This window comes from Hypanus sabinus, chromosome 11 (assembly GCF_030144855.1).
Source record: "Hypanus sabinus isolate sHypSab1 chromosome 11, sHypSab1.hap1, whole genome shotgun sequence".
NCBI lineage: Eukaryota > Metazoa > Chordata > Chondrichthyes > Myliobatiformes > Dasyatidae > Hypanus > Hypanus sabinus.
Window position 1 is genome coordinate 103,621,724 of NC_082716.1, and position 27,638 is coordinate 103,649,361.

Sequence of the window (27,638 nt, forward strand, 5' to 3'; positions counted from 1 at the left end):
TGCAAAATGTGACCCACTGTATCTGAAGCTGCTTTGAATGAATTATACACTAGTCCTCTTGGGTCCCTCTGTTCCATTACATTGTCTGGTGACCTTCTATTCACGGTAAGAGTCCTGTTCTGGTTTGACCATCCAAAGTGCATCACCTTACACTTAACTGTTTTGAAATTAATTTATCGCTCTGCTCTCTTCCCTAACTGATCAATGTCCCTTCACTGTCACTTTTCTTAATTTCTTGTTATCTGCTAGTCTTATACATTTTTGTCCAAATCATTTATATAAACAACAAACAACAAGGGTCCTAACACCAATCTCTATGCCACTTCACTAATCATTAGCCTCTATTCTGAAAAACAACCCTTGCCTACCACCCTCTGCTCCCTACCTCCGAGCAAATTTTGAATCTACATAATTAGCTCTCCCTCAATTCCATACGATCTAACCTTCCAGACACTTAGTTAAAGGTCTTGCCAAAGTCCAAATAGACAGCATACACTGTCCTTCCTTTCTCTACCATTTTGGTCACCTCTTCAAAAGCAAAACTCAAAGAATCATTAAGGATGACTTCCCATGTCCAAAGCCATGCTGGCTCCTCCTAATCGGTCTCCATGTAACCAAATGCTGGTAGATCATGTCCCTCAGAACTCCCTCCAGTAGCTTTCCCACTGCTGACGTCAAGCTGACTTGGCTTGTCTTGTTCCTAGCTTGCCCCTCCTATCAGAACAAAATTCATCACCTTTCAGTCTTTGGGAACTTTGTTTGAGATACAGTGCCAGAACAGGCCCTTTCTGCCTTTGAGCCATGTTGCCCAGCAATCCTCTGATTTAATCAGAACCTAATCATGAGACAATTTACAATGACCAACTGGTACGTCTTTGGACTGTGGGAGCAAACTGGAGTACCTGGAGGAAGCCCACACGGTCATGGTGAGAATGTACAAACTCCTTACAAACAGCAGTGTACTGTAAAGTATTGTTCTAACCACTTCGCTACTGTGCCGCCCCATAGTAGTAATAATCAGAATTTATATAATTTGTCTGTTTAGAACTCAGTATTTACAAACATTGCAAAGTTATTATCCATGTTCTTTTTACCTTTCTATTTCACTGTAGCCCTTTTTGTTTTAGTGCTCTGGCCTCTCTGTTTTAAGGACTGGGAAGAATATTTTGCAATCATTATTTAAGACAGCTCTTATTCTCCTTCTGTGCACCCAAATAAGTGAATTCCAAATCCCATTCTTACTATGGATTCTGCCCAAGTATTGGGAATGTAACAGGTAACATGGAAGGATTCCCTCCAATATTTGTAACACTTTTCTTGATAAACTGTTCTCAGTTAAATTTTACATATACAGTTCAGTTTATGAAAAAGGATCTTGTGCTTTCCTGGCATATATGACTAATAAGCTTGTCTCAGGCTTCCAACCAATTACAGATGTCAATTTTAACTGACTAACTCTGCCATCTTCATCAGGGATTTATACCCCCATGGTCCGTTCCTTCTGATTGGTTCCTCCTCATTAGGTTCCCTGGTTTTTTCATCAGCCCTCATCAAACCCACATCAAGGAGTACAGTGTATCAGTTTGTGTTACCTGGTGAAATCATTGCATTCACAATGGCCATAGGATTAACTTCGGCACAACACTACTGTGCCGCACCAATGGTTTTTGGGGCTGCCTGATGAAGGAAGCTATTGAAATAAAGCTAGAGAAAAAGAATGTTAACAAAGATGAAGGTCTCGCTCTTAGTAAGAACTGGAATTCAATTGTAAACAAGGTGGAACAGTGGAAATGGTTGGATTAGGTCTAACCAATCAGGTGGGACAAATGACAGGTATAAATACCACCAGACTAGACATGCCCGGGCAACATCCCTGATGAAGATGGCAAAGTTTATCATCAAAACATCAGTTAAAATCAATACTTGTACCCAGCTGGAAGCCTGAGAAGAGTTTATTGGTTCTGTTTATATTTCTTCATCGTTGTTCATTTGTCTGGCATTTGAATGTGTGTGTATAAATGTGTGTGTGCACAAGTATGTATATATAAATGTAAATACAGTGCATTCTGGTTAATTGGGACATATCATGGCCAGTACATGTTGGCCCAATTAAACATCTGTCCCAATCAGTATCAGAATCAGGTTTAATATCACTGGCATATGCTGTGAAACTTGTTGTTTTTGTGACAACAGTACAATGCAATACCAAATAATAGGGATAAAAACTGAATTACAGTAAGCATATCAAATAAGTAATGCAAAAATAGAAATAAAAAAGTGGTGAGGTAGTGTTCATGGGTTCATTGTCCATTAAGAAATCTGATGGCAGAGGGGAAGAAGCTGCTCCTGATTTATTGAGTGTGTGTCTTTAGACTCCTGTACCTCCTCCCTGTAACAATGAGAACAAGGCATGATCTGGATGATGAGGAACACCACCTTTCTGAGCATTGCTCTTTGAAAATGTCCTGAATACTATGGAGGCTTGTGCTTATGATGGAGTTAACTTTAAGTTCACAACTATCTGTAGTTTATTTCGATCCTGTGTGGTAGCCCCTCTACCCCCATGCATACGGTCTTGTTAGAATGCTCTTTATATGGTACATCTGTGGAAATTTGCAAGTATCTTTGGTGATACTGAAATATAGCCATTGTCATGCCTTCTTTGTAGATGCATCTTTATGTCGGACCCGAAAACGTGAAATTGCTCACTATTTCCATTTTTGATTCCTCCAGAGAATTGATGTGTGTTCCCTTGTCTTACCATTTATATAAAGTCCACAATTAGTTCTTTGGTCTTACTGATATTGAATGCAAAGTTGTTGCTGCAACACCACTCAACTAGTCGATACATCTTGCTGTTGTATACCCTCTCGTCACCATCTCAGCCAACAATAGTGGTCAATGTGAGAAGAACCCTGTGCAGGGTCAACCCGCGGAAGGCTGCTGGACCAGACAACGTCCCTGGTAGAGTGCTCAGAGAATGTGCAGACCAACTAGCAGATGTTCTCACTGACATCTTCAGCATCTCCCTGAGCAGCACCACCGTTCCAACGTGCTTCAAGGCCACCACCATCATCCCCATGCCAAAGAAGTCTTCAGTGTCCTGCCTAAATGACTACCGTTCCGTTGCACTCACATCCAACATCATGAAGTGTTTCGTCACTTCATGGCACCATGGCTCGTCATGAGGCATATCACGATCCTGCTGGCCCCCTCACTGGACCCCCTGCAGTTTGTGTGCCGTCCCAACCGCTCAACAGACGACGCCATTGCCATCACCCTCCGCTTGCCCTAACCCACCTGGACAAAAAAGACACGTAAGTTCGAATGCTGTTCATAGACTTCAGTTCAGAATTCAACACAATCATTCTTCAGAAACTGATTGGAAAGCTGAGCCTACTGGGCCTGAACACCTCCCTCTGCAACTGGATCCTAGACTTACTGACTGGGAGACCTGTCAGTCCAGATTGGGAGCTGCATCTTCAACACCCATCACACTGAGCACAGGGGCTCCCCAGGGCTGTATGCTCAGTCCACTGCTGTTCACTATGCTGACCCATGACTGTGCTGCAACCACATCATCAAGTTCGCCAATGACATGACCGTGGTGGGTCTCATCAGCAAGAACAATGAGTCAGCTTACAGAGGGGAGGTGCAGCAGCTAACAGACTGGTGCAGAGCCAACAACCTGTCTCTGAAAAAAACGTTGTCTCATTTTTACTATGTACTGTACCAGCAGTTATGGTCAAAATGACAATAACAATAACAATGACTTGACTTGTGTCGTCAACAAATTTGAGCTGTACTTAGCTGCACAGTCATGGATTTAGAGAGAGTAGAGCAGTGGGCACCACTGAAGTCAATTAACCAAAGCTTCGTGAAAATAGTTAAAAGGTATAAATAAAAGATAAACTACCATTTTACGGTGTAACAAATTATGCATTTAAATGAAATACAGAACAAATTAGAATATTACCAATAATGTTGCAGTTCTATAAAACTTTAATAGTTCACAATGGACGAACTTATGCAGTGTTTTTTTGATTGCACTGATTCTGTTCATTTTTAGTCAGATAATGAATTACTTTCATTGCTCATGCATAAATTTTTTAAAAAAACAAAATGATCAAAAATTATTGCTTTTTTAAATCGCTGTTCATTGGCCCAAATGGAAAACATAACAAAAGCACACGCAGCTGGCGCGATTTAAAAACTATTCACTCCGTAATGTCTAACAGCGGCATGAGTGCACACAACTGATTCTAATTGGAAGCAGTTTGACAGCAGTCCCCTGTCCCATTTAAGCAGCATAGTGTCCCAAATAAATGACAGGAACCCCAGCTATTTTCTCAATTGGTTCTTTGAGAATTGCCCCAGATAAGTGGCTGACCTGATAAACCAAAGCCCCATTAATTGGAATCCGTGCATGTGTGTAAAGGCTTTGAGGTATGTTCCAAAGTGGTAACCTTAACATGTTAAAATGTTATTCATAATTGTTAGATCCCTGCATGCGCGTGACATGACGTAAAAACTCCTATTGTGGTGTTACTCTGGAATGTGATCTAGGGATTAGTGTTATGAAATTAGTGCCTGTCAGCATCCATGAACTTTACTGTGTCAAAATGTAAGGTGGAAGCAGTTTCACAGGTTTGTGTGAGACAGAAGACACTGATTACAAATAAGCACATCAATCATTTAGTTACAAACAGTAAGAGATTAGACCAGTCATCTCAGTTTCCTCCAAGATACACAAACTACAAACCTAAACATTCAGCAGATACTTAGCTAGATGTGTGAGTGGACCTTCCAAGTCTGGAGCATCCTTTCCCAATGGTTCTTCAGCACTGATCACTGCCTTGTGTGAAAATGAGTGCTCTGAAGACAAAAGGAAAGGGAGGCCAAGTCTCCCATGTGTGCTATTCTTATACCCTCCTGAGGTGCAGAGAACCTAAACCCAGTACCATGGAGCACAAGCCAACCAATGGGAAAGAGCGGCCAATGAATGACTGACACAGTGCAAGGCAAATAAGCCCCCCCACCACATGATGCATGCCTATTCAGTTTGATATTAACACTGATGCTACCTCAGAATTAAACTAGGTGTTAAGATTACTCTAAACCTAATTATTCGATTGAAAGTGTAAGTATTTCTATGTGACGCTCCTTACAAGATGAATGGATTGAATCTGAATGGAGATGGCCCCAGCTGTAGAATTGAAAGGCTTGTCATATGAGGAGTGTTTGTTTGCTCTGGACCTGTACCCCCTGGAATTCAGAAGAAGAGGGGTAATCTCACTGAAATCTATTAAATGCTGAAAGGCCTCAATAGAATGGATGTGTAGAGGAAGTTTCCTATGGTGGGGGAATCTAAGACAAGAGGACATAGTCTCAGAATAGAGGGGCATTCTTTTAGAATAGAGATGAGGAGGAATTTCTTTAGCCAGAGAGTGGTGAATCTGTGGAATTTGTTGCCATGGGCACTGTGTACTAAGTCATTGGGTGTATTTAAGGCAGAGGTTGATAGATTCTTGATTAGTCAAGGGATACAGGGAGAAGGCAGGAGATTGGGGCTGAGAAGGAAATGAGTCAGCCGTGATGAAATAGCAGAGCAGACTTGAGGAGCCAAATGGTCTAATTTTTCTGCTATGTCTTGTAAATGTAACCCATTCCACTTCCATTCCCCAGTTTCACCCCACCCCTTCATTCCTAAAGCATCAAGTTGCAGCTATTCTATGAAAACAACCAAATGCATTACTGTGTTTGCACTAGGGCAGTATGGTAGCATAACAACTAGCATAGTGCTGTACAGCACCAGCAATCAAGTTCAGTTCCCACCTCTGTCCATAAGGAGTTTGTTTATTCTCCCCATGACCGTGTGGTTTTCCTCCGAGTGCTCCGGTTTCCTCCCACATTCCAAAGACATACAGGATAGGGTTGGTAAGTTATAGGGATGCTCCGTTGGTGTCGAAAGCATAATGACACTTGTGGGCTGACCCCAGCATATCAGTAGACTGTGTTGAACATCAGTGCAATTGGTGCATTTAACTGTAGGTTTTGATGTACGTGCAACAGGTAAAGTTGATTTTTAATCTTTATTACTTTTAGTCAGTGAAGGTTTTTTTTCCAAAGTTCAAAATAATATTTTAACAACAAGAAAGCTTCTGAAACTTCAGTGGTAATTTTGCTTTGCGAAGTATGAGGCATATGTTTAATGTAAAAGCTGATTAAAGGCTTCTTTGTGCAACTTTACTTTCCATTTACTCTCCATGCTGGTATTGGACTGGTGACAGAATTCTGTTGTTGCCTCTGTCTGGCCGGTGGTAGTTGGTGTATGTGGTCCGTATGTTTGATGGCCAGTTTTTTTTCTCTGTGTGTTTATGCAGTATAGTTTAAGCTCAGTAGTGTTCAATCATTTGATAATTATTTCTGCTCCGTCTGATATTGGTATTGGTTTACTTTCGTCCTATGTTCTAAGATTGATCACTTTGTTAACTTTGTGGCAGCAGTACAATGCAATATATGATAATTATAGAAAAAGCTGAATTATAGTAAGTATATATGTGTGTATGTATTTTTTTTAATATATGTATATATTTTTAAAAAGTGGTGAGGTAGTTTTCGTGGTTTCAATGTCCATTCAGAAATCGGATGAAATTTGAATATTAAGCCATCAAGTTCAAGGACAGCTTCTATCGCACTGTTATCAGACTCCTGTATGATAAGATTTGATCTATCTCAATAGTATGCAAGGCAGTCTTGGTATAGGTGACAATAATGAACCAATAATCTAGTAATCATTAACTACTCGAAAAGGGAAAATGCATCATCCAATGTCTGCTAGTTTTCTCCTTTTGTATAATTTGTTAGTAATCTGTCCTAAGAGGTTTAATGCATGCATTCATGGGGCTTCACTTGGTGATGGTTATCTACTTTGTATTTCATAGTATATAGACTTTTTTATGCTAGCTATGACAAGGGCTCAACTGTTCTGTTGATAATTGTGGTTTTGTTACTGTTCTTTGATTTTGCTGGAAAATTGCACTAAAGCAGAAGTAATCACTGACTTTTTCTTGCTTCAAGTAGTCATCACTTGCACTGCATGCTCCATGTCAAGCCTCTTGTTGCTCAGTCCATGAACAATGATCACTTAGACTCTGCTTGCTAATCTAAGATCTAGCCTGACCCCAATCTTTAACTTTTCATCTATAGCCTTGTGTGTCACAGCTCATCAGGTACCATAAGGTGGTTTCTGCTTCAACTAGACAAACTCAATTAGTTTGGGACCACTACATTCTTTGGATTTAGCCAAGATCGTGTTTGCTAAAATGAGCTGTAAAGTCTTGACTCTCAAGTTATTGATCCATAACTTCTCTGTAAATCTCTTCAAAGTTCAAAGTAAATTTATTTTCAAATACTTGCATGTTACCGAATAATACCCTGAGATTAATTTTTTTGCAGGCATTTACAATAGAACAAAGAAGTACAGTAGCGTCAATGGAAAAACTACACCCAGGACTCTGGACACACCACCACCAGGATCAGGAATAGTTACTACCCCTCAACCATCAGGCTCTTGAACCAGAGGGGATAACTTCACTCAACTTCACTTGTCCCGTCATTGAAATGTTTCCACAACCAGTGGACTCACGTCATCTCATGTTCTTGATATTTATTGCTTATTTATTTTTATTATTATTCCTCTTTTTGTGTTTGCACAGTTTGTTGTCTTGTACACTCTGGTTAAACATCCAAGTTGGTTCAGTCTTTCATTGTTTCTGTTATGGTTATTATACTATAGATTTGTTGAATATGCCCACAAAAAATTATCTTGGTTGTATATGGTGAGATATTTGTACTTTGATAATAAAAATTCCTTTGAACTTTGAACAAACAAATCAATGTGCAAAAGAAGACAAACTGTAAATACAAAAAGAGCTTAATAGTATTAAATAAGCAATTCTGAGAACATGACTTGTAGAGTCCTTGAAATTGAGTCCATAGGTTGTGTTCAGTGATCAGTTCAGAGCTGTGGTGAGTGAAGCTGTCCACACTGGTTGTGCACTGTTTTAGCATAATATCCAACCTATTCAGTCATTCCTCTGTGCCGAAATTCGGTGGCCTTGGCAACATCATTGTTTGTTGATTCTGTAGATCAATTGTGTTAGGTCTGTAGAATATGTTTGAGTTTTTTTTCTCTTATGAAATCTTTCTTGGGAGTATGGATCTTCAAATTTCTGTTCAGGTGTGCAGCAGTTGGGTTGTAATAGTGTTCAAACACTTTTGGATGGATTCTAGCTATGAATGTAGTGAATGGTGTTGACAGTTAAATCGAGATGTGACTGGTTAGGTGGATAACTAAACTTCAGTATCTACTCTGTAACTATAATTGCTATTATACAATTGAATTATTTATTGTAACAGGTCTGTCAACAAATGATAGTTTTTCCTCTGTTTCTGTTCTGAAGTGAGATTTTTTGGTTTCTCATTTTTATCACAGATGTGCCCACTTGGTTGAAAAGTCTTCGGCTACACAAATATGCGTCGCTCTTCTCACAGCTAACGTATGAAGAGATGATGAACTTGACTGAACACCAATTGGAATCTCAGGTTTGTGGATAAGTGTGAAAATTCAATGTCTGTCCTTTATTTATCGGGTAATCAAAATAATTTGTCTATTGACTATTCACACTTTAATGAACCATACTGTGTACACCTTGTGGTAAATGTACATTTTTATTTTTATTTAGTATCTATTTGTTTAGTGGTACAGCTCAGAGTAGGCCCTTCCAGCCCTTTGAGCCATGCTACCCCAATAACCCCACAAACCCAAAGGACTGACTGGGCCTTCACCAGTCAGGGTCATCTGTAGATATGCAAACCTGAGCAGCACAATATGGAGAGCAAGCTTCTCCCCCCATCTAGTGAACCCAAAGGAATACCAGAGACCGATATATATCTGGATTTCCATTACTAAGCATTTGAGCATAAGGCATTGCAGCAGAATTAAGCCATTTGGCTTACTGGGTCTGCTCCACCATTCCATCATGGCAGCTCCATTTTCCCTCTCAAACCTAATCTCCTGCCTTCTCCCCATAGTCCTGACTAATCCAGAATTTATCGAATTCCTCTTTAAATATACCCAATGACTTTTGTGCCACAATCTTCTGTAGCAATGAATTCTACAGATTCACCACCTTCTAGCTAAAGAAATTCCTCCTGAGCTCATTCTACAGGGATATCCTTGTACTCTGAGGCTGTGCCTCTGGTCCTAGACTCTCCCACTGTAGGAAACATCCTCTCCAAATCCACTCTAAGCCTTTCAATATTCAATAGGTTTTAATGAGATTTCCCCTCCATCATTCTTCTAAACATCAATGAGTACAGTCCCAGAACCATCAAACGCTCCTATCTGTATTGTTCAGTTAGAAGTGTTTGAGATGTTTTGAGGTGATACTCCTTTTTACTCCTAAATAGTGTCCCCCAGCAGTATTGTGTTCTGTTTTATTTCCCTCTCCCTCATCCACCAACAATAACATCATGGGGCACTGTTAAAGCTCTCCAATATATCAGTGAACTCAGTGACCATTCTTGTGTGATCCTGGCTACTGCTGGAGTTGGGGTGAGGTGCCACAAACAATAGCCCATGTCTGGCTTCCATCCAGGCTGGCTTCTTATTTCCTTTGGATGTAAGTCTTTCAGCCTATGAATCTCTGTGACCCCCCCCCCCCCCCCGACCTCTTCTCTCCACATCCCTATCAACTTCCAACCACCCCCCTCCCCCAAGAGCAAAAGATTCCACCACTCACCTGCACACTAGGGGCAATATACAGAGGACAATCACCTGCACCTTGATAACTTAGAGAGTAGTTGGAGGAATCTGTGTAGTCACAGAATCAGAATCGGGCTTAAAATCACTGGCATATGTTGTGAAATTTGTGGCAGCAGTACGATGCAATACATAATAATAGAGGAGAAAAAACAATTGCGGAAAGTATATTTTTTTTTAATAGTTAAGTAGTGCAAAAATAGAAATAAGGAAGTAATGAGCTGTGTTTATGGATTCAATGTTCATTCAGAAATCAGATGGCAGAGGGGAAAAAGCTGTTCCTGAATCACTGAATGTGTGTCTTCAGGCTTCTGTGCCTCCTTTCGGATGGCAGAAATGAGAAGAGGGCACGTGCTGGGTGAGGGGATAATGAACGCCGCCTTTGTGAGGCACAGTTCCTTGAAGATGTCCTGGATACTATGGAGGCGAGTGCCCATGATGGAGCTGACTGAGTTTACAACTCTCTGCAGTAGCCCTCCCCCACCCCCATACATGACACAATGCAATGAGAATGTTCTCAACAGTACATCTGCAGAAATTTGGGGAATATGGTGAGTCCTTAGGGATAGCAGTAGAAGTCAGGATTCGAGCCACTCATCTAATAGATAAGGCTGGGAACTTGTATTTTTGTTTTCTCCATGGTCTCTCTGCAACATCTCACGGAATGTGTTCTTATACAGAATGTCACAAAGGGAGCACGGCACAAAATAGCTCTGAGTATTCAGAAATTACGTGAGCGACAAGGTGTGCTAAAGTCATTGGAAAAGGTGAGTCGAAGATTTTTTTTTTCTTCTTCCCTTCCTCTGGTCCTGTAGATAAAATCACCAATACAAACTGGCTTTTAAACTTGCCCATAAGACCACTCAACAGATGTTAGTCCAGGTTGTGAATATTGCAATGGTCTTATTGCTCCTGCTCTTATGCAATTTGTAATTGTACAGCACAGAAACAGCTCCAGCTTCTCCATGTCTTAGGTAATCCCATTTGGTCTGTAAACCAGGGGTTCCCAGACCCCTTGCTTAACGATATTGGTCCATGGCTTAAAAATAGTTGGTAACCCCTGTTTTAAATTGTTCCTATCCATGCACTTGTCTAAATGTTGTCTTTGTAATTTATGGGTGGTGGGGCGGAGATGCATCTCTACCAAAGGAGGTGTAAGGCGTTCCTTCCCTCCACTAGCCTGCGGGTCACCCTTGGGCAAGGTGTAGCACCTGCTTAGCCCCCCAGTCATGGTCACGTGGAGTTATGGGAGTAAGTGGTGGATGGTCATACGAGCAGCCAGTGCATATCACAAGTCCTGGTTATGCGACCACTGATGCCAGGCAGACAATTTCTGAAGAGTATTGATAATGGCTAGGGTCACCTGTCTTGCAAAGATACTGCCTAGAAGAAGGCAATGGCAAACCACATATGTAGAAAATTTTGCCAAGAGCAATCATGGCCATAGACCATGATCACTCACATCATATGACACAGCATGTAATGCTGATGAATCATGACCATTTCTACCAGTTCTTCTGGTAGCAGGTTCCATATACCTGTCCCCTCTATGGGGGAAATTAACCCCATCGATCCCCGTTAATTTTTCTCCTCTCCTCTACTCTGGAAAGAAAGACTGACCATTCTGTTATATTTGCCCCTTGATGATTTTATATACAGTTGCAACCCTTTGCAATTACCTGTTTTTCTGCATTAATTACTCATAAATTGTGTTCGGATCATCATTTAAGTCACAATAATAGACAAACATAATCTGCCTAAAGTAATAACACACAAGAAATTGTACTTTTCATGTCTTTATTGAAAACATTGTTTAATCATTCACAGTCCAGGCTGTATGTGAACTTTGTATTTAATAATTTCTAGAATCTCCTTTAGCAGCAATAATTTCCACCAAATGTTTCCTGTAGCTGCTGATCAGTCTTCTCATGTACAGTTTCACCAACATCTTGTACAACTGTAACATGACATTCAACTCTTGCACTCAGTGTTCTGACCAACGAGGGGAAATGTGACAGACTTTTTATTTACTGCCCTGTATACCCCTTGTCGCTTCTGGGAAGGTATGAACTTGTAGCCCGAGATCTGTTCTACAGCATTTTCCAGGCCCTGCCATTTACTGTGTAAATGTTGCCTTGGTTTACTTCCCAAGTTGCAACAGTGTGCATGGTCTGAGTTAAATTTTCTCTCTCCACTCTCCCAGATGATCCAGATCCTGTTGAAATCTTCCAAAACCTTCACTGTCCAGTATACCACCAATTTTGGTGTTATCCACAACTTCCAACAATGCCATCTACATTCTCATCTAAAACAATATAGTTGGCAAACAGTAGTAGACCTATTACTGACCCCTACATTACACTGCCAGCCACAGGCCACCAATATGAAAAGCAGTCCTCTATTACCATGAGACTTGCCATGAAGCCAATTTTGTATCTGGTTGGCTAACTTTTGTATCTAGTTGTCCTGGATTCTATGTGATCTAACCTTCCAGAGCAGCCTACTCTGGAACTTCTAACAAAGGTCTTGCTGAAGTTTGTGTAAATGTCTACCACCCTGCCCTCTAATTCTCTTGGTCATCTCTTCATGAAAAACTCATATCAAATTCACAATTCATAATTTCCCACACACAAACCTATGCTGACTATCCCTCATCATCCCTTGCCTTTGCAAATGCAGGTAGAATGTATGTTTCAGTACCCCCTCCAGTAATTTTCCCACCACTGATGTTAGGCTTATTGGCCTATAGTTCTATAACTTGTCCTTGTGGTCTATCTTAAATACAGACACATTAGCTATCCTCCAGTATTGCAATACCTTACCTGTAGCAAACAGTGATTAAAAATATCTCTGCCTTCCCACAATGTTCTAGGATACATTTGGCTCACCCTGAGATTTATCCACTGACCTTTTTTTGTAACGTAAGTATGTTTCAAGACATCACTATTCTCTTCCCTGAATTCCTGAGCTTCCATGACCTTCTCCACAGTAAAGATAGACGAGAAATATTTAAGACCTCATCCATCTCTTGGGACTCCACAAAGATGACCACATTCTTAAGGATCTGTTTGTGCCAAGTTATCTGTTTCCTCTTTATATTTATAGAATCTTTTGGTTTCTCTTTTTTACCTTGTCTGACAAAGTTATCTCATCCTCTTTTTCTTAATCCCCTCCTTCTGCTTCCCCACTTAAATCCATTTCTTTGTCCCTTATACTCAAAGGATTTGCTTGATTCCATCTGCCTTTACCTGACATTCCTTTTTCCTGACTCAAGCTTCAATGTCCCACGTCAACAAGAGTTCCCAAATTCTGCCAGGAACTCTTAACAGGAGGGTCAACAGGAATGTGTTGACCCTCAATTCATCTCTCACTTGCCAAATGCCCTTTTGTGGGTTTCTGTCTAATCCATCAAAATTAGCCTTGACCCCTTGTGGACTAGTCCTGTCTTTTTCCACAACTGCGCACACAAAATGCTGGAAGAACTCAGCAGGTCAGACAGCATCTACGGAGATGAATAAACATCAATGTTTCAGGCTAAGACCTTTCGTCAGGGCTGAACCATTAAAGCTTGTGATAGGGTCTCAGTCATCAGAACCTAGCCTGATTGTCACAGCCCTTAGGATCCAAAACAAGCTGCCAAACTGGATCCAAAATTAGCTGGTTATAGGATGCAGTATGTCAGTGGGCTTTCCACAACTGTGTTAATATTAATAGAATTATGGTCAATGCTCCCAAAGTGCTTTCCCTGCTGATACCTCAGTCACTTGGCCTGCCTCATTGCCCAATAACAGACTGAGTGTTCTCCCTTCTTGTGCAAAAGGTCATGGGTGCTATTGGAATACCTTCTGAATGGCTTTAACACCCCTGCCAAGCCCTTAGCCCTATCGCAGTGCCAGTCAATATTTCCTACTATTCATCATCATCATTTTGTGCTGTGTCATATGACATGTGATTGTGATCTTTCCATTGACACTAATAGTTTTTGGCAAATTTTTCTGCAGAAGTGATTTGCCATTGCCACCTTCTGGGCAGTGTCTTTACAGGACGGGTGACCCCAGCCATTATCAATACTCTTCAGAGACTGTCTGCCTTGCACCTCCTTTAGTAAAGATATACTGTATTTCCACCCCTCCAATCCTTATCATCTTACAGCTATTTGCAATTTGCTACTCTAATTCCTGCCAAGGGGAGAACCTCAACAAAATGACCATCCCCTTCATTTCTAGATACCACCTGTTATAGTCTCACGAGATGATCCACTAACCGACAATTAACTTGGCCAACCATGTCCGCGTTGACCAAGTAACCATTGATACTAATTGTATTTATTTACTAGCACTTGTTTTGCGGCCTTCATCACCTTGGTGATTGAACTTCTCAAAGATACTAGAGACTCATACAATTTTTTTTAATCCGAGAATTTGGCCTCCCCACCCTTACCCCGCAGTAAACGGAATTGGTATCTTTGGGTGATGAGTTCCAGAGTCTAATCACCTCGGTAAAAATAAACAATAAACTCCTTCAATCCACGAGTTTGCACTAATATAAAACCACTCCTTAACACAGATTCCTAACCTTTTTTATGCCATGGTCCAACACAATTAAGGAAGGGGTCTGTGGACCCCAAGTTGGGAACTGCTAACTCAACACTTCCCCACACATAGAACACTACAGCACAGAACAGGTGCTTTGGCTCACAATGTTGTATTGACCTTTTAATCTACTCTAAGATCAATCTAACCCTTCCCTCTTACACAATCATGTTTTTCCATCATCCATCTGCCTAAGAGCTTCTTAAATAAGACCATAAGATATAGGAGTAGAATTAGACCATTTGGCCCATCAAGTCTGCTCTGCCATTTCATCATTGTTGATTCAATTTTCCTCTCAGCCCCAATCTCCTGTCTTCTCCCTGTATCCCTTCATGCCCTGACCAGTCAAGAATCTATCAACCTCAGCCTTTTATTTATATATATATATATATAAAACACACACACACACACACACACACACACACACACACACACACACACACACACACACACACACACACACACACACACACACACACACACACACACACACACACACACACACACACCCCCCCCCCCCCCCCCCTCCACAGCTGCTCTTGGCAAAGAAATCTACAGATTTACCATTCTGGCTAAATAAATTCCTCCTCATCTCTGTTCTAAAAGGACACTCCTCTATTCTGAGGCTGTGTCCTCTGCTGTTCGACGCTCCCACCATAGGAAACATCCTCTCCACATCAAGGCCTTTCGCCATTTGATAGGTTTCAATAAGGTCACCACTGAAAACTAGTGAGTAGAAACCCACTCTTCATATGACAAGGCATTCAACCCTGGAATCATTTTTGTGAACCTCCTTTGAACCCTGACCAGTTTCAGCACATTGTTTCTAAGATAAAGGTTTCAAAACTGCTCCCGGTACTCCAAATGAGGCCTTGCTGGGGCTTCATAAAGCCTCAACATTACTGTATATCCTTGCTTTTACATTCTCAGCCTCTTGAAATGAATGCACTTTGCCTTCCTCTCCACAGATTCAACCTGCAAATTAACCTTTAGGGAATCCTGCACAAGGACTCAAGTCCCTTTGTACTTGAGTTTTTTTGTATTTTCTCTTCACTTAGAAAATAGTTATCCCTTTCATTTCTTCTGCCAAAGTGCATGACCGTACACTTCTTGACATCGTAATCCATCTGCTATTTCTTTGTCCATTCTCCTAATCTGTCCAACTCCTTCTGTAGCCTCTCTACTTCCTCAAAACTTGCTGTCCCTCCGCCTATCTTTGTATCATCTGCAAACTTTCCAACAATGCTATCGATTCCATCATCCAAATCACTGATATATAACATAAAAAGAATCAGTCCCAACACAGCCCTCTGTGGAACACCACTAGTCAACAGCAGCCAACCAGAAAAGGTTCCCTTTATTCCCACACTTTTTCTCCTGCCAATCAACTACTGCTTTTATCCATGCTAGAATCTTTCCTGTAATACAATGGGCTTGCAGCTTGTTAAGCAGCCTAATCTGGCACCTTGTCAAAGGACTTCTGAAAGTCCAAGTACACAACATCAACTGATACTCCTTTGTTTATCCTGCTTGTCTACATTAAATGCCCCCTCTAACACCACCCTTGGCAGGGTGTTTCATGCAGCTACCACTCTGAGTAAAAATGAAAAAAAAAACTTCCAAGATCCTCCTCATACTTTCAATCACATTAAAAATTATGCCCCCTTGTATTAGCCATTTTTGCCCTGGGGAAAAAGTCACTGGTTATCGACTCAGTCTATGCCTCTTATCTTGAATCAAGTCATTTCTCATTCTCCTTCACTCCAAACAGAAGAGCCCTAGCTCACTCATCCTATCCTCATCCTCAGATTCTGCCACCTACACACTAGGGGCAATTCAAGTGCTCAATCAAGCTACCAATCTGTTCGTCTTTGGGATGTGGGACGAAACCCATGCACAGATGGCAATTGCCTGAATTCCTGGCAGGCAAATCTGGGTCTCTTGACACTGTAAGCAATGTCAGAGCAATGACTCTAATCCACTCTGCTGTCGTATGCCTCCCCTATTATATTTCCCTCTTCTACAGCCCTGCCAATCAATTTCCCAGCTCTTTACTTCACGCCCCTTCTCAGTTTCACCTATCACCTTATGTTCTTCCTCTGTTCCTCCCACCTTCTAACTCTGATTCCTCTCCTTTTTTGTTCTTCAGTCATGAGGAAGGGTCTCAGCCTGAAACATCAACTGTACTCTTTTCCATGGATGCTGCCTGGCCTGCTGAGTTCCTCCAGCATTTTTGTGTCTGTTGTTATGGAATGCTTACTTTTATATTCAAGGCATTGAGTTTAAAAGTCAAGTGGTTATGTTGCAACTTAAAAGAATTCTGGTTAGGCTGCACCTGCAGTATTGCATACAGGTCTGGTTGCCCCACTATAGGAAGGATGCTGAGGCTTTGGAGAAGATGCAAAAGAGGTTTATCAGGATACTGCCTGGTTTAAAGGACTTGTGCTATCATGAGAAGTCAGAGAAACTTGAGATTGTTTTCATTGGAGTGACAGAGGCTGAGGGGAGATCTGATAATGGTTCATAACATTATGAGAGGCATGTTTCCCAGAGTTGAAATGTCTAATACCAAAAGGTGTGCATTGAAGGTGAGAGAGGGTAGATTCAAAGGGGATATGAGAGGTAAGTTTTTTTACTCAGACTGGTGGATGCCTGATATGATAGTACAAACAAATACATTGGAGGCTTTTAAGAGACGTTGGATAGGCACATGGATGTGAGGAAGATGGAGGATATGGACATGATGTAGGTAGGAGGGATTAGTGTTTGGGTGTTTTTGATTTGCTTTTTAACTAGTTCAGCACAACATTATTGGCCGAAGGACCTGTTCCCCTTCTGTATTGTTCCATGTTCTATAACAGAGTCATGGCACTGATCCCTATGGTGCATCACTTGTCACAGTTTTCCAATTACAAAACTAACCTTCTACCATCCTACATGTTATTAAACAGAAAATGAATACAGTGCATCGTGTATGGAAATTAATGGACAATTGGTTGTATTGTTAACTCTTAACAGGATATTCTCGAAGGAGGAAACCTGCGAAATGCCCTTCAGGAGCTACAACAAATAATTATAACTCCTATCAAAGCCTACTCCCCACCTCAAATGACCCTCAAAGAGGGGCATGACAACTCTTCCAACAACTCTTCCAACAGTGCAGCTGGTCTGGGAACGGACAGCCGGGCAACAAAGGCAGCTGCCGAGAAGGAGTCAACATCTGTCAGCTTTCAATCCCAGAGCGTCCCAACGTGCGACGGAGAGTCCGCCGCAGCCCCCATATCTGAAGGTGACATTCCTGGACAATTCACCAGAGTCATGGGGAAAGGTTAGTTCCTAACTTTCCTTTAGAGTCAGGAAAGTTGAGTATGATTAATATTGCTCCTGAGTTTCCAAAAGCATCAGGGAACACAAATATAAATGTAGCAATTGAGAGTTTTGAGGCTTTTTCTTGGCATTGGTACTTTGGTTCCTTGTATCTTGGTGCTGTTGGATCCTGATGCTTTTGTGATCCTTGGAAGTCAAGAATGAGGCATTAAACTTATTTGGTCCCTCCCTTGCTCCTTGGTACATTGAATCCTGATGCTTTTATGAACTATAGGTTCTTCAGAAGTCAAGAGTGAAGCATGAACCTAAGTGTTAAAAGAGTGGAAAACAATCAAAGAGGAATCGAGAGAAGGGTGGAGGGGAACAGTCATGTCATTTCATAGTCAAACTAGAGATCAGTGGATTCTGGCATTGGTTTCAGAGGACTGCAAAATTGCAAATGACACTCCACTCTTCATGAAGGGAGAGAAGCAGAAGAAATAAAATCATAGACCAGTTAGCCCAACCTCAGTGATTGGGAAGATATTGGAGTCGGTTGTTAAAGATGTAGTTTTGGGCACTTGGAAACACATGAATTTTCAGAGGCCTTTGAGAAGGTGCCACACACAAGGCTGCTTAACAAGAACCCATGGTATTACAGGATAGATACTAAGATGGATAGAGCATTGGGTGATTGGTAGGAGGCAAAGAGTGAGAATAAAGGGAGCCTTTCTCCCATATTGGTGCTCAAAAACCAATAGTTTTTGCAATTTGTTACGGGGTTCACAGATCAATTAATATTTGCATTTGCAATTAAAGCTTACACTGGAGCTATTTAACCCATTGGTCCTCAAAAGATTAGGACTTCATTCCTTGGAATGTAGAAGACAGGAGATTTGATGAAGGTATACAAAATTATGAGGGGTATAGATAGGGTAAATGCAAGCAAGCTTTTTGCACTGAGGTTGGGTAGGACTTCAACCAGAGTTCATTAATTAAGAGTGAAAGGTTAAAAGTTTAAGGGAAGTATGAGGGGAAACTTCACTTGGAGGGTCATGAGAGTGTAGAACCAGTTGCCAGCACAAGTGGTGAATGTTATCCGGATTTCAACGTTTAATAGAACTTTGGATAGGTACGTAGATGTTAAGCGTATGGAGGGTGCAGGTCCAGGGGAAGTAGGAGGACTGAATGATTTGGCACAGACTAGGTGGGCCAAATGGGCTTAATTCTGTGCAGTACTTTTCTATGACTCTCAGATTTTGATCCATGCCTAAGGTAGAGTGACCAGGAATTTTTTTTTACCTTGGGAGGAGTGAGTTTTTGATCCATTTTTACCTTATGAATTGAAGTTGTATGATTTACCTGATCCTGGGGTGATAAAGCCTCAACACTTAGTTCTATAAATGATTGAATGTTTGTAAGTATAAACACAGCCTCACATAGACATTGGGAGCTCTCCATCCTTGAAGTAATGGGCTAATCAAGACTCCTTGCTCTGCCTTAAACACTTGTTATTAGAACCTCCTCAGCTCATCTGTTGTGAAATTTGTTTTATGGCAGCAGTACAGTGCAGTGTATATTTTTTTAAAATTGTAGATTACAATAACTGATATATATATATAATAATGCAAATTAGAGCAAAAAAATGAGGTAGTATTCATGGTAATGGAGGGGAAGAAGCTGTTCCTGAATCGTTGAGTGTGTACCTTCAGATTCCTGTACCATCTCCCCTGATGGAAGCAATGAGAAGAGGGCATGTCCTGGGTGATGAGGATCCTTAATGATGGATTTAGCCTTCCTTGTTTCGTGAATTCCTTTGCCTAGGTCAAAGGCAGTTTATTTATTTAGAGATACAGTGCAGAATAGGCCCTTTGAGCCACGCCATCCACGACCCCTAACAACTCCAATTTAACTCTAACCTCATCTCAGGACAGTTTACAATGACCATTTAACCAAACTAATATGACTTTGGACTGTGGGAGGAAATCAGAGCACCAGGGGAGAAAATCTACAGAGTGCATTGGAATTGAACTCCAGTGCCCTGAACTGTAATAGTGTCACGCTAAAATTGCAGAATAGATCAGCCATTGTCTATAGAGAGAGTTAATGTTTCAGACTTAATCGGGGCAAAAAAGTAAGATAATACGAGGGTTCAGCTGCAGCAACAAGCGGGGAGGGGAGGGGGGGAAGCAAACGATTAGTGATGTTTAGAGTAATTCTCAAGTGCTGGTGGTAGAAGTGTGGCTGAAAGAGGGTTGCAAGGTCTTGTGAATTGGTTGTGTTGGTGGAGCGGGGGAAAGGTAGTACCCCCCAGAGGAAAAGACGCAATGTTGCGAATGTACAATCAAAAAACGAGAATGTCTGCTTATCGAAAACTGTTGTCTTCAGCATTGAACTGTGCTTAGTCAGAAGATGGGTGTGGTTCTCTTGAACTTGTGCTGAGCTTCTTTGGAACAGTGTAGGATCCAGAAATAAAGTATGCTCTGTGGTTTAAAAAATGCAGAGGAGAGAAATGGGAATGTTGTTTGTGTTGGTAAAATTTGGTCAAGGGGACAGAGATTCTAACACTGTAATCTCTCTCTTTTCCTCAAGTGTGCACTCAGCTGCTAGTGTCCAGACCAGATGAAGAAAATATAAGCTCTTACTTGCAGCTACTTGAGAAGTGCTTGGCACATGAGGTGGGTACTTGCAAGTTATGACGACCACCGTTGGCTGATGTGTACGTTCTTCTGGTGTGCATTCTAATGGTATTCATTCTCCTACAACACACACAAAATCAAAATCAGGTACAATGTCACCGGCATATGTTGTGAAATTTGTTGACTTTGCAGCAGCTGTTCAAAGTAATACATATTAACAGAGGAAAAAAAGAAAATTGTGAATTACAGGACTGAAAAGGCAGGGGAAAAGTCAGACTGAGAAAGTGGAGGGGGGAGGAAAAAATACAAGGTGGCAGGTGATGGGTGAAACCAGGGGAGGGGGGTGAAGTGAGGAGCTGGGAAGTTGATTAGTGAAAGAGATAGAGGAGGGGAATTTGGTAGGAGAGGACAGAAGGCGGTGGAAGAAAGGGAAGGAGGAGGAGCACCAGAGGGAGGTGATGGGCAGGTAAGAAGAGAAGGTGTGAAAGAGAAACAGGAATGGGGAATAGTGAAGGAGAGGAGGGTGGGACAACTACCAAAAGTTCGAGAAATGAATGTTCATGCCATCATGTTGGAGGCTGCCTAGACAGAATATAGGTGTTGCTCCTCCAACCTGAGTGTGGGCCTAATCATGGCTGTAGAAGAGGCCATGGACTGACATGTCGGAATGGAAATGGGAAGTAGAATTGAAATGGGTGGCCACTGGGAAACATTCTTCTGTTCTATCTGATGTAATGTTTCTTTTGAAACCAAAATGAAATGGGCATTGATCCTGTTTCTAAATACAGGTTTTCCCCACTATTCGAAGTAGAGTGTTCCTATGAAATGGTTCATAAGCTGGAATGTCGTAAAGTGAAGAAGCAATTACCATTTATTTACATGGGGAAAATTTGTGAGCATTCGCAGACCCAAAAAATAACCTACCAAATCATGGCAAATAACACACAAAACCTAAAATAATAGTAAAAGTAGGAATGATCTGATAAATACACAGCCTATATAAAGTAGGAATACTTTTCTGCAATCATTGCAGCACTGTCCACCATAGCGAAAATCTCCTGCAAGCGCTCCCGGCAGAAAGACTCGGCACAAGCGCTCTCAGCAGAAGCACTCTTTCCAGTAACCTTTAAGCTATGAAGCTGCCAAATCATACCAAATAACACATAAAAATACACAGCCTATATAAAGTAGAAATAATGTACGTCCAATGTAGTTTCACTTACTGGAATTGGGAAGACAGTGAGCACACTGATGATGGTTTGTTAGGCTGAGTCGTCGGAGGTTGGGGTGGTGGTACACTGGGGTGTCATTTCTCGTCGTCTGTTTCCATCAGGGCAGGCAGGTCACCTTCTTCTATGTCTGCCTGCCTCGATGTTGAAGGTCGAGTTTCATTGTCTGCTGTGGCTGATGTGGAGGGCTTGAAAAATGACAGTATGCTTGACTCCTTAGCCTCGCGCATTTTTCTTTCATACACTTCTTTGTAAGCACTCAAACCATCCGGCAAATATGCCCCAAACCTACATACACTTTAAAAATTAAAGTCATACTTTTCTGCAATCTTCGCAGCTTTGTCAATCGCAGCAAAAATCTCACGCAATTGCTTCACATTCAGTTCCTAGATGACTTCACTTTCGGGCTGTTCGCTACTGTGTTCGACTTCAATTGTTATCCTTTCCTCTTCATCAGTTCTTCATCTGTCAGTTCTTGGTCATGGGATGCCAAAACCTCTTCAACATCATATTTGTCAACTTCCACAAACCCTTAGCCAAACTCATTATATCCTTACTTCGTTCACCACGATCGAAATGTTTAATTATGTTTAGCTTTATGCTAAGTGTCACACCCTTACGCGCTCTTTTAGGCTTTTCCGATACCTTAGAACTCATCTTGCTAACAGATGCACAAAATAAATCGACATAAAGCACAGATGCTCACAGGTACATGTTTAAGCAATGCCGGCTAGAATGCAGTTCCAGGGGAGGAGCTTCGCTGCTCAGTGCGCGCACTACCTTTTATCGTAACAGTGAAAACACCTTCTGTTAGCAAAAATAGGTAACTAATATAGGTCTTTTGTAACAGCGAGGTGTCGTAAAGCAAACATTCAAAAAGCGGGGGACACCTGTACCTTTTCCCAGCCCTAGCAATTGATGAAAAGGGGAGCAGGTAGAAATTTTACTATTTTCTGAGTCCCAATGAAAGGTCTCCTCTTGAAACATCGACTTTTTCTTCCCGTCCATAGATGTTATCTGATCTGCTGAGTTACTCCAGCATTTTGTGTGTGTCTTGCTCTGGATTTTCAGCATCTGCAGAATCTCTCGTGTTTAAAGTTTACTATTTTGTTGCATCTTTCCGTACTTCATAAAAAGATTTCAGTCAATTAACCACTTTTTGAAGTGTAGTCAAGGTACTCGTTTTGTTGACAAATATGCAAAACAATTTGGTCACCTTAAAATTGCTAGATAGTCCACACTTGAGGGACAGAGATGTTGGCCAAGGTATTGGGAAAAAACGCCCTTCATACTCTCTCTTTGACTCATGTCATTAAGGTTGGGAACTCTTCCTCTAAACCTTTCCTTTAGATGGATTCATCATAATGCCTTTTTAAATTTTGATAATTCTCTTGTAACTCATTCCATATAGACACCATCCTCCAAACAAAGAAGCTGCCCCCTCACCCTCACTTAAACCTTTGCCTTTTAGTTTTTGGGTCCTTTTCCCTTCAATAAAGACTGTATACGCTTATCAGTGTTCTTCAAAATTTTATACACCTCTACCAAAGGAGGTGTAAAGTGCTGTTTCCCTCCTCTTGCTGCAGGGTCACTATTTGGCAAAGTGTAGCACTTGCTTAACCCCGCTCTCCAAAATCAGGGTCACGTGAAGCCATGGGAACAGGTGGTGGATGGTCGCATGAGCAGCTGTTATATAGCACAAATCCTGGCTATGTAACCACTGACGCCTGGTAGACAATCTCTGAAGAGTATTGTTAATGGCTGGAGTCACCTTTCTTGTAAAGACACTGCCCAGAAGAAGGTAATGGCAAATCACTTCTCTAGAAACATTTGCCAAAAACAATCATATGACATATGACACAGCACATAATGCTGATGATAAGCTCACCCGTCAGTCTTCATCCCAAGGAATAAAGTCCTAGGCAGCACACACACAAAATGCTTGAGGTACTCGGCAGGACAGGCAGCATCTATGAAAAAGAGTAAGCAGTCAAAGATGAAGGATCTCAGGCTGAAATGTCAATTGTTTTTTTCTTTTCTATAGATGCTGCCTGGCCTGCTGAGTTCCTTCAGCATTTTGTGTGTGTTGCTCTGGATTTCCAGCATCTGCAGAATCTCTTGTGTTTGTGAATAAAGTCCTGGCCTGCTCAGCCTGTCCTATCACTCAGACCCTCACTTTCTGAGGACATTGGACTCTTTCCAGTTTATTCCACATCTGTCCATAACAGGGAAACTGAAGCTCTACACAATCTTCCAGACCTTGCCAACATCTTGTACACCTGCAACATAACTTTCAAACTCCTGTACTCTGAGCTCTGACTGAAGGCCTGTGTGTCAAACACCTTCCTCACCATGACTGTGACAATGCTTTCAGCGAACTATCGACTTGTACTACTCCTGCATCCCTCCATCGCGTAGGAGGTACAGGAGCCTTGGGTCCTACACCACCAGGTTCAGGAACAGTTATTTACCTACAACCATCAGGCTCCTGAACTAGTGTGGATAACTTCACTCACCACAATCAGCCTCAGGTCCCACACCACCAGGTTCAGGAACAGTTATTTCCCCAGAACCATCAGGCTCCTGAACCAGTGTAGATAACTTCACTCACCACAATGAGCCTCAGGTCCCACACCCAGGTTCAGGAACAGTTATTACCCCACAACTATCAGGCTCCTGAACCAGTGTGGATAACTTCACTCACCACAATGAGCCTCAGGTCCCACACCACCAAGTTCAGGAACAGTTATTACCCCACAACCATCAGACTCCTGAACCAGTGTGGATAACTTCACTCACCACAATGAGCCTCAGGTCCCACACCACCAGGTTCAGGAACAGTTATTACCCCACAGCCATCAGGCTCCTGAACCGGTGTGGATAACTTCACTCACATTCTTTGTATTATTTATTTACATATTTTTTATTATTCCACAATCTGCAGACTCACGTTCAATGACTCTACAACTCACGTTCTCAGTATTATTTATCTATTATTTGCATGATTTGTATTTTGCAAATTGATTTTATCAGTCTTTGTTTATGTATAGTTTTTCATAAATTCTATTGTATTTTATTTTCCTGTAAATACCTGGAAGAAAATGAATCTCAAAGTGACATGTATGTACTTCTGGTCAGTTCCCCAATGATGCTCAGAAGCCTACTATTTAAACCATAAAGCATAAGAGCTGAAGTAGGTCATTTGGCCCATCGAGTCTGATCCCCATACCATCATAGATGTTTTATTTTTCCTCTCAACCCTATTCTCTTGCCGTTTCCCCATTTGATCCCTTTACTAATCAAGAACCCGTCAATTTGCACTGCGTAGGATGACTCTTGTCAGTCCTTTTAATTGTATGCTGTGTTCCAGCTTTTAGAAAAGGATAGATTAAGGGTGGCACAGTTTGCACATAGCGCCAGCAACCCAGTTCATTTCCCATCATTGTGAGGATTTTGTACCTTCTCACTGTGACTGTGTGGGTTTTCTCCAGCATTCCAAAGATTTATGGGTTAGTACCGTAGGTGAATTGATCATATGGGTTGTAATTGGGCAGCACAGCTTGTTGAGCCAGAAGTGCTTGTTACCATGCTGTATCACTAAAGAAATGAATAAAATGTTCCTTTGAGCTGTTCAGTATTGCAAATCACTGTGGTTCAAATTAGCACCATTTTCCCACTCTGCAAAGCAAATATTAGTGGATGCATCATCACAGAATCTGATCTCCCTTGACTTCTGCAAGGTGCCTGGTGTTGTATCTGTGTTTATGATGTTCCAAACATCACCTTGCACATTGTGTTCTAAACAGGTATTGGGTTTCCCTGCTGTCTTTGACAAGCTAAGGCTCATCTGTCCATGTGTTTGGTTCCAGGCATTTACTGAAACACAGAAGAAAAGACTCTTCTCGTGGAAGCAGCAGATGTTTAAGCTGTTCAGGTCCTTTCCTAGAAAAGCCTTACTGGAAATGCCAGGTGTTCGCCAGAGAAGGTGAGTTTTCCCTGTTAGGAGTAACTTCAGGTATTTAATGGCATTTCTGGAAGGTCTTCCAGCAGATTGTTTTTTTTGCCAGGAGACAAAACCAACTAGACTAACATCTATCATTGGGAAAATACTGAAATCTATTATTCAAATAAAGAAGACCTTTTGAAAATCTGAAGACAGTCAAGCAGAGTTAACATGGAAACCATTTGATAAACTCTCCTCTCTAGAATTCCTTCCTTTCCAGCCCTTTACTTCCAACCCACCTGGCTTCACCTATCACCTGCTAGCTAGCCTCCTTTACCATTCCCTGCCCCCTCCCACCTTTTTATTCTAGCATTTTTCTCCTTCCTTTCCAGTCCTGAAGAAAGGCCTCAACCTGAAACATCAACTTCCTTAGATTAATTTCCTTAGACGCTGCCTGACCTGCTGAGTTCTTCCAGCATCTTGTGTGTGTTGGTTCAATGAACTTGTTGGCATTCTTTGAGGTTTCTTTAAAACAAAAAAAGAGGTGAATATGGTGGAGAGTTGGGGGTAAAGAAGACTGAGTTGTGTGGGGGGTGGGATGTGGTCAATAGATTTGGATGCCAAACGGTATTTGATGGGTACAATGTCAGATATTATTGTAGAAGTTAGGAATAATATATCAGCATGCTTATTTTTTTATTTTATAGAAGTACAACATGATAACAGGCCCTTCTGGCTCCCAAAAAGTCTGTGCTGCCAAATTACACCCATTTGACCAATTAACCTAGTAACTGGTACATCTTTGGACTGTGGGAGAAAACTGGAGCACCCAGAGGAAACCCACGTGGTCGCAGGAAGGACATACAAATTCCTTGCAGACAGCACTGGGAATTGAACCCAAGTCGCTGGTGCTGTGAAGCGTTGTGCTAACCGCTGTGCTGCCATTCCATTCTACTGGACTAACCGGCTGAACTAATCAGAAGGTTTTCAGTGGTTCGCTGGTTCAGTGTAGTGTCAGAGAATGTGTACAGTATACAACCTGAAATCCTTGCTCTTTAGAGACATCCACAAAACAGAGAGAAAAACCTGAAGAATGAATGACAGAAAAACAGAATCCCAAAGCTGCCCGCCCCCTCCCCTGCACAAGTAGCAGCAAAACATCAGCCCTCACCCTTCTCCTCCCCCTACTTACTTCCAGCAATAGCAAAGCCTCTAGAGTCCATCAGAAACCACTTTGACACCTCAACAGGCTCTCCCACTAATGGGGGGGGGGGAGAGAGAGGGAGATCGCTGCTGCCATACTGAGAGGGGAGACGCACAGCTCACTGTTTCAGTGCTACAGTCTGCAGTGACGCTTATTTCAGTTCTCCCGACTCGAGAATCAGCAAACACGATCTCTGAGAGAATGATAGATCATTTGAGTGCAGAGGCCTCCAACAGCTGTGCAAGTTTTCTGGGTTTCAATCTCCCGTGATGCTGATCTAATCAGAAGTCTTAGTTTTTGCTTTGCACTTGGCACATTTAACATGAATAAAAAGGGAAAATATAGTGGGCAGTATAACCAATTATTTAGGCACTAATCTGGATCCTATAGAATGCTCTGCCACTAAACGTTGAAGTTCCAGAACATTCAGAAAGGATGCTTGTAGCAAACTGGATTTGAATCTTACAATCGCATCTGTATGAATCTGTCAGTGAAATCCAGGCACACCCAAACCATGCATTACCTGATTCTGCAAATTAATGAACACCACATACTATTTATAGGTTAAATGATTGACATTCAGAACAAAGATGTATTCATTCAGGTGAGTTTTTTAATAAGCAGAAGTGAGTTTCAATTGCTATATAACGTTTACTGCCATTCAGCATATTATAATTAAAATGTAAGGGTCTAAAGCACTTGTACCAGATCTATTATGCCAGCTTTGATTTGTCTAGGAGGTTTTCTAACCAGAGAAATTGAATCCCTGTTGCGTTGGCAGTTCAAAGCCGTTATGACAACACTACGATGAGGTTAGAATGAGGACTATCAGGAGTATGTAGAGCAGTGCAGTGGAGGAACAGACCACTCAGTCCACAATGTTGTGTTGAACCCAATTA

The 27,638-nt window shown here is 41.6% G+C and overlaps 1 protein-coding gene across 1 annotated transcript in view; it reads left to right on the forward strand.

Moving 5' to 3' along the window:
- LOC132402229 (protein Smaug homolog 1-like) overlaps nt 1-27,638 on the forward strand; it is a 121,186-nt gene that overhangs the window by 70,938 nt on the left and 22,610 nt on the right. Inside the window, exons 4-8 of the mRNA XM_059984995.1 lie at nt 8,498-8,607; nt 10,507-10,593; nt 17,437-17,746; nt 20,317-20,402; nt 25,462-25,577. Coding sequence (XP_059840978.1) covers nt 8,498-8,607; nt 10,507-10,593; nt 17,437-17,746; nt 20,317-20,402; nt 25,462-25,577 — 709 coding nt within the window. The remainder of the gene's footprint in view (nt 1-8,497; nt 8,608-10,506; nt 10,594-17,436; nt 17,747-20,316; nt 20,403-25,461; nt 25,578-27,638) is intronic.